General features: G+C 55.7%; 1 protein-coding gene across 1 annotated transcript; it reads right to left on the reverse strand.

Annotated features, from left to right (window-relative positions):
* Positions 1 to 3,518: 3,518 nt before the first annotated feature.
* LOC140597300 (putative pleckstrin homology domain-containing family M member 1P) lies at positions 3,519 to 5,255 on the reverse strand (the record flags this gene model as incomplete). The annotated part of the gene is made up of 3 exons (XM_072745408.1): positions 3,519 to 3,687; positions 4,490 to 4,647; positions 5,192 to 5,255. Coding segments are annotated over 3 exons (334 nt in total), but the record flags the coding sequence as incomplete, so codon positions are not given.
* Between the last annotated feature and the right edge of the window lie 3,065 nt (positions 5,256 to 8,320).

The raw sequence follows: 8,320 nt of genomic DNA on the forward strand, positions 1-8,320 counted from the left end.
AGGGCTGAGGCTGGGCTCTGGCTGCTAGAGACAATCCCTTGTGTCCAGCTTCCTGTCCCCTGTGGGCCTTGCCAGAGCCCAGGTAGCGCAGATGCCACCCCCCCCCCCGCCCTGGGCTACACCTGGCTGTCTCTGGGAGGTGGGAGCAAGAGTTCGAGGATGGTGGTGTGAGGTGGGGTCCTGGGGGGGGGGCAGACTCCTCTACTACTTCTGGCCAGATTTCCCTCCCACTGTTTGATTCCGTCCCCCTGCTGCCTGGATCCTCCTCTGGAAGAGGGCCACCCTCCAGTCTGTAGTGGGTGCCACCCAGAGCAGCCTGTGGAGCTGGACTCCTAGCACTTGCAATTTTCTCTCCTGTAAACTGGGGACAGTGACACCTACTTCCCAGGATAGTTGGTGAGATTGAATGAGATGCACTAAGCACAGTATAGTATCACATTTTTGTAGGAGCACACATTTGTTATTATGAACATTATTTTTATTACATGAGCTGTCCTCTCTGGTGTTGGGTTGATGTCTCCAACCCCCCATTCTCCTTCAGGCAGGAGGGGGAAGGGAGAAAGGAATGTCCTCAGAGGCACCTTGCTGAGGATGAGGCACCCAGGTCGCCTGGCCCTGGCCTCCCTGTCCCTAGGCCTCAAACCCAGTTCCTTTTGTCTTCCCCGAAACCATTTCCTACTGACCTGGAGAGACTTGAGGCCCCTGAGGGAAGCTGGGGCTCAGGAGATGTGCAGAAGGTGCTCCCCCAGGGGCCGAAAGGCATCTTCAAGGACAAGGAACTGCAACAGAGCAGACTGTCTCAATCACATTTTCCCGCAATCTGCCTTCCCTGGAACTAGTCTGTTTCCTTCTTCTGGCCTCACCACGGCCAGTGGTGGGCTTCTCCTGGCACTTAGAGGAAGGTAGTGGCCAAGTCTAGGCCACTGGGATCCCTGATTCTGGCGCTGCTCAGCCTTTTCTAAGCCCCACCTCTTGCTTTGGAAAACCCAGTGGGAAATAGTCCCACCATTCTTCATGTTCCAGTGTCAGGGCTCTGTGCTTTGACAGGCACAGCGAAGGTGCCACTGTGGTGGGATTTCAGGCAGCAGCTTCCGCTGTTATGCATGAGTGTATGTGAGGAGACCTCCAGCAAGGCCCCGAAATCTCCCCCTGGCTCCCTGGCCAGGACTCCTAGTGGCACCTCTTCTCCCCTGCGTGCCCAAGCCGCCTGCTTGCAAATGTTTACTACCAACCCTCCCTCTCCAGGCCTCCCCAGCTAATGAGAGCGGGGGTGGGGGGCCATCCAACCACAGGATGGCTGGTGGCCTCCCTCAGCCAGTGGCAGCATCAGGATTCAGAAGCAAGATCACAGGTGAGAAAGAGAAGAAGATCAGGTCTTTACTGCAAAATCATCCAAAATGCACACTGTAGCAGTTCCTTCCATACATTGCAATGGGCTGTTTAGTGCCAGCGCCCCCCCGCTAGAAACAGTTTATTGCATAAAATGGCATTTTAACAATAGTGTGGGCACCACTGAGGTTCACATCAGCGTTCCATTGGAGGTGAGAGGGTAGAAGTCAACTCATATGATTAGCAGCTTTCTGGTACTGGGGAGAGGGTCAGTTCTAATGCTATTAGGAGGATACTCCTGGGAGGGCGGCGGCGGGGTGGATACCCAACCTAAGCAAGCTCCCTAGGGCCTCACTCCTGCTGCCTCCTAGGACACCTTCTGGTGCACATAACATACTCACGGGCCTGAGGAGCCAGGGCTGGGCCTGGGCAGCACTGCCCACCCCAGGCCAGCCCCTGTCCTCTTGGGGACCTGGGGCACCTGCGGCTGTGTTTCGGCTGGTCTATGGGGGAGCATTAATGCTGGCTATGGGGGTGCAGGATGGGGATAAGGACCCACTTTCCCATATAGGAGGCTTTGGCATGCTGGGCCTAGGTGTGCACCATCTTCCGTGCTGGGGACAGAGAAGTTGTGGGGCAGCCCCCTGGGACAGGCCCCCCCACCACACCCACCATCTCCTCTGTTCTATTGCACAATTTATCCAGCTTCACAGGGCTGGCCAGGTGACTCAGCAGCCGAATCACCCCCAGGGAGAGGTGGGAGTAGATTCAGCTCTTGACAGTGACAGGCAATCTCCACCTAAGGCCCCCAATTCAAGCTGAGAGCAGAGAGGATGGCCAGAGGACCCAGGGCCGGGGGTGGGGGTGAGGGCTGTGGGTACAGGAAAGATGGGAGAAGGCAGCAGAGAAATCAACCCCCAAACCCCAGGGTCTAAAGGTCACTTTGAAAACAATGGCAGGCTCCTGCTCTACCCCAAGACCCCCTTGAAAAGGCAATCATGCTCCAATGACGTTTTCCAGTCTCTGGTAGGGCCCCTCCTGGGCCAGTCCGGCAAAGCTTTGTGAATTCATGGCTTTGTAAACTGAGGCTCAGCGTCCTTCCAACAGGTGGCTGCTCCCACGTGTCCCTGTGCGTCTCTGCAGCAGGGCTGGCACTCTTTGTGGAAGGACGGGGGTCACCACTCCACAGTGCGGGGCCTGGCAGTCCCGATGAGCGAGGCTGGCCACTGGCCTGGGCTTGTTGCCCTCTCTGTGGGCCCAGCCTGCCTCTGTTCCCACAGGGCTCAGTCATGCGGTGGGGGAAGAGGGCGAGAGTGTGTCTGCAGCCGCCCCCAGCCCATCTGGCTGCGGGTCTGTGATAGGATGGGCCGGCGAGGGGCTGAGGGTTAGGCAAGATGACCACCCTGCCCTGAGCCAAGAAAGGCTCAAAGTGCTGACAGTGCGGGTTCCAAGTCTCTCCCTTCTCCCTCAGGGACCAAGATCCCCGGCTACACGAGAGCTGGGGGGCTCTGACATGGAGAAAGGTGATGGGGCTTCCAGGTGAGGTGGACAGGGCAGGGCAAACAGAGGGAGAGGGAGAGGGCGGTCATCGAGACCCATCCCACCAGCCCCCGGGCAGTTTGGCACGTCGTACTTGAGCTGTGGGCAGTGAGCACCCGGTGTAGGAGAAGGAAAGGCACCCAGTCCAGCTGGCAGGCTCTGGCCCAGCAGTGGCCTGCCTGTCCAGCCGCGCGCCTGCCTGCGGGCCAAGTGTTCCCACACATTTTCTCAGCATGAGAAGGCCTGGATTTCTTGGGTGACTTGTGTAGGGTCAAGAATAAAAAAATATTTTCCGTTGAAATATAAAGGGGGGGAAAACCTGCCTTAAAAAACTACACCTTTTAATCAGGAATGTGGAATTGAGAATGCGTCAAAGTCTTATTTCCACAGTGTTTGAACAGCCCTGATGGATGTGCCATGTCTCAGGTGAGCTGGGGCCTGATTAGTGCAAAGTTCCCCCTCCCTGCATCCCCTGGAATGGGGGCATCTGATGATGTCCCCATGTCCTGGAGCAGACAGGTGGTAGAGGGACTGGGTGACATCATTGAGGGCTTCCTCTGGTAGGCTCCTGCTCTGGTCACATCAGAGTCCTCGTGACAGGGGAGACAGCTGTGACACCTTGAGAGGATCCGGACTGACGCCAAACCCAGCTGAGATGGGTGAGCCGAGCCCCCACCCCACAGCCTTGGTGGGGACAGCACGCTGACTTAGGTGAGAGTGCTCTGTTCTTGGTACTTGCGCCGGCGGGCACAGCGGGGGCAGCCCTTCTTCACCATGGCCTGGCAGCTCTGGTGGAAGACGGTCTTGCACTCGCCACACCTGGGGGATAGCAGCAAGCACCGCCTGTGCCATGGGCCGGGGGGCTGGCCAGCGTTCCTGACCAGAACCCGCGGGGAGGCTGAGCGGCACCCGCCACCCAAGGCACGTGTGCGCTGCCTCTGCATGGCCAAATAAAACCTCGCGACAATGCTTACCCTCCTTCACGCCACAGGCACTGCTGACACTCTCTGTTCGAATTCACTTTTTAAGATGCTACTTGAGACTCATGAAGTGACTTCTTGCCTATGTTGAAAACCCTCTGCCATTTAAAAAACTCCTGCTAGGGGCTGAATCTAGGCCATGAGACACCTACTGAACATGAATGAATGCTCCCACCTGCTCAGTTTTCCACTTCCACACGGGCTGGAATGGAGGTTTGGTGGATGACTTTTTCCATTTAGAGGCTTCTGATAATGAGTGATAATCGGGTAAGAACCATCATTACTGCAGGAGAGAGGCAGGCAGGTACCACCCACAGGGTGCCTGGCCTTGCTAATGCTCCAGGGCAGTAACTCATTCAGTCCTTCCTCAACCTGTTTGTAGATGACAAATCTGAGGCCCCCGCTCAAAGAGGCAGCAAGCCACCTCTTCTCTAGGGAGACAGACAGCTTCCTTGATCTAGGCAGGGGCCGTTGGAGGGCTCTCTGAGCTGGACCGGAGCTGCCGTGACTGCCCAGGGAATCGGTACCGGCACAGACAGGGGGTCCCTGTATTTCTGCAGAATGGCACTGGGCCTGTCTCCCTGGATAGCTGGGGCCAGCTGTGTGTAGGAGTGGGGTGGCAGGCTGGGTGTCCCGCATACCTGACTGTGGTGTCAAACTCGAAGGGGAAGATGATGTCGTGGTGATGGCAGATCTGGCAGATGAAGCCACGCTGGGTGCACAGGTCACAGTGGTAGACGTGCTGGGAAGCAAATCCAATCAGGGTGTTGAGGAACCCTTCATACACTCCATCCGTGATCTGTGGAGGGCAAGTGCAGGCCGACAGGCCTTTCGGGTAGCTGTGCTGAGGCTGAGGCCATCTATAAAATGTGGCTCCACCTTGCCTCAAGAACTCCTATTCCCAAAGAAGTATCTTCCCACTTGGGCAAGAACCACCGCCCCCGCCCCCCCCCCCCCGGACCAGGCGGAACAATGCAGGTGTACAGCTCCCGCACATGGAGGTCACTGGGGGTAACCGGCTTAAGGATGAGACCCAAATCCACAGAGCCCTCCCTGAAGGAAAGGAATGTCCTCAACTTTCACCCCTGGGGCCTCTCCTCCTGCTGCCCTCTAGCTGGGGACGAGGCCAGAGGCAGGGAAGGGGCCAAGGGGCTCCTGTTCCCCAGGCTTTGCTGGACTGCCTGCTTACTGCAGGGGGCTGGCGCTCAGTCACCGCCCAGGAATCCTGGGACAGCCAGACACATAGTCTGAGGTGCTGAAAAGCTGCAGCCAGCCCTCCCGTCTGATGTCTCCAGGAATGAGGTCCCTCTGGGAGGTCTGGGGGTAGAGAAAGGCATTCTCACCTGCTGGAGGCCGGCAACACTGTACTTGTGGGGAGACTCCAAGAGGTAATTCCTGTGGTTGAGCCTTCAAACAAAACAGAAGAGGCCCCTTATAAGGGTTTCCCGATCCGGGCCAACCTGTGTTTGTTTTCATTCCTTCAGCTGCTCACTGGGTATGAACGCCTGGCCAGGGTGGTGCCTAAGAGTGCGGTCGGGCGCCCGGGTTGGGGATCTGGTCTTCCAGGTGACCCAGGGCAAATTACTCAACCTCTCTACGACTCAAGCTTCCTCACCCGAGAAATGGAGCTCTTTGAGAATTAAATAAGTTATTTAAGGCATTTGGCATAGTGCCCAGCACACAGTAAACAACGAATGATTATCAGCTAGAGTTGATAACACTGTATCGTATAACAAATTTGCTGAGAGAGTAGAACTTAAATGCTCTCACCAAAAACCTACACCTAAGTAGTGAGGTGATGGATGTGTGTAAACCAGATGGGAGGAACCGTCTCACAATGTATATACATACACCAAATTATCATGATATCCACTTTAAACATGTTATAATTTTGTCAGTTATGCCTCAATAGGGCTGAAGAAAATTCCAACAAAATTTAAAGGTAATAAAACATAAAATGTTTATTAAAAAAATAAAAATGAGGAGGAGGATGACCAGAGCCATAATTTATACTGGGAACTGGGCTTAGAGGTTTATTTCCATTAACTCTTTGCAGTGTCCTGTGAGGTTGGTACTTTTATAATCCCCACCTCGACAAGACAGCTGGAGACCTGAATGCAGAAGTCGGCCTCTGGAGCCTGCACCCTTACCCATCCCAGTGAATGCCTGAAGGTGTTAGCTGTTGTCCTTACTGCCACCATTCCATACTAGGGACAGCGGACAGAAATGCATAGGAGGCAGCCTCTGCCCCCCTATAGCCCCTGGGCTAGCGGAGGGACACAGGCAAGCATCCAGTTTCAGTGCTATGTCAGAGGCATAGCGATGTGGTCTAAGGAAGGCAGATCCCATTTCACAGTGGGGTGGGGCATCAGGGAGACACGGCGAGGGTAGCTCTACTTTCCACCTCAGCAGTGGCAGAGATCTGAGGGGTTCCATCCTCAGGGACAGAGAGTAAATGGCTGCAGAAATCCCCCTGGGACACCACCTGCCTGGCCTTGCTATGCGTGCCTGTGTGGGTGCTGGGGTTGGGGAGAATGCTCCAAGCCTAAGGCGGCTGCAAACCTGCCCCAGGAGCATCTGGGATGGGGGCTTGGCCATGCTCCACCCTATGGCCTCACATGTGATCTGGAGAAACCTGGGGCAGGGATGACAAGTCCCACCAAATAGCCCGGCAGGCCACGCTATGCCACGAGAGGTGAGGACACTACTGCTCGGTTCAGCACTCTGGTTTCCCCAGTAAACTTCCAGCTTTCTGGGATCAGGAAGCCGCCATTTAACACCAGGAAAACGCAGGGGGCGGGGGGTGCACAGGCGGTCCCTGAACTGGCAGGAAGGGTGGGGCTGAACTGGATGGAGAGTCATCTCTGTCATCTGTACACAGTCATGGAAGCCCTGGGGACCAGCCAGGCACAAGACCCTCCCTGCAAGCCACTGTACCCTGGGCCTGTCATACTCTCAGTGAGGCCTCACAGTTGTGTCCTCCACAGTACTCAGTCCAAGCCACAGGGGACAGAGCACTAGCCCAGGGGTGAGATGCCACTGCTCACCCTGTCAGGAGAGAAGTCTACACCCTAGGGCCACTCCAGGCCTCTGTTCTCCACCCCACAATCGGAAAGTCCTTTCTGTCCTCTCCTGGCGTGAGGCTGGGAAGGGGCCCGAGAGATCTGTAGGGAACTCGGGAAAAGAGAAAACAGAGGCGAGGTTGCCCCTTCACTCCTGTAACCAGTGATGAGGTGGGAAAGGGCGCTGGCAGGGCTGGCAGGGTGGGCAGGGCTGGGCTCCAGGCCGAGGCTCTGACTCCTTTGAACTTAGGTGCCTTCTCTGCCCACTCCTCCAGGGCGTTTCTAATGGCTCCTTCCCAAGGGCAGAGAGGGAGCTCTGAGGCTTCTCTGGCCCCTGGAGATGTGTCCAGGCCTGTCTGAGAATCCCCTTTCTCTCAGAGAGCCCAGCCAGAGGGCTGCCACTAGCAAAGGGGAAATCCTCCCTGACTACACCACTCATACTCAAGGCCTGCCCTTCCTTCTCAACCATTCCAGTCCTCAGCCTCCACTCTGGCCAACCCAGGCCAGGCCTCCTCATTTCCCAGGGCTAATTACTAGATCGGCCTCTGTGCCCCCACTACTGCCAAACACAAACACATATTTTGTGTTTAGGTAATCTCTACACCCCATGTAGGGTTGGAACTCACAACCACGAGATCAAGACTTGCATGCTCTACTGACTAGCCAGCAGGGTACCCCCTAAACTGGCCTTTTGTAGACCCTGTTGAGAGCATCCCTTCAAAGGGCTCCCTACTGCTGGCAGGATAAATCCAAACACCTTTAGTGTGGCACCTGGGACCTTTGAGGTCTGGCTCCTGCACCCACAGTCGAGCTGTAGTGAACCCCTTCAAGGGTCCCGATGAGCCACAATCCCGTCCCTTTCCATATCACAGGTCCCCATTGAACTAGGAAGGCTGGACCCTCCCTTCCCCTTTCTTCTCCTAATTCTTTTGCAAAATCCCAGTTCACTACATGCCTGTGTGAGGACAGAGTTCTGGAAGCATGCCCTAATAGGACTGATGGTGGTGGGACTGGAGGAAGGGTGATTGGAACTGCCTGCTGGATTCTTTTATGCTGAATATTGACTGCTTTTGCAAAGAAGAAACATTTTTTTTTCAAGGAAAGAAAGGAAGAAAAGAAAATCCTGCAAACCCTCAGCTCCGATGCCATCTCCTCTGGGAGTTTCCTTGGCCCTCTGGCCCTGACGAGGCTGGGTCTGGTGGTTTCCCTCATGGCATGAGTCATGCTGACCCAGGGCCATCTGTCTGCCTGTGTGCGTCCTTGCCCAGACTCTGAGCCCCTCACCGGCCCTCACCACAACTCTGGAAGGCCCCATGGGCACAGGGATTATTGGCCCATTTTGTAGACAAGAACGCTTAGGCTCAGAGAAGTAAACCAACTTCTCAGTCACACAGCAAGTCTGAGGCCGGG

Source organism: Vulpes vulpes, unplaced genomic scaffold (genome assembly GCF_048418805.1).
Source record: "Vulpes vulpes isolate BD-2025 unplaced genomic scaffold, VulVul3 u000000689, whole genome shotgun sequence".
NCBI lineage: Eukaryota > Metazoa > Chordata > Mammalia > Carnivora > Canidae > Vulpes > Vulpes vulpes.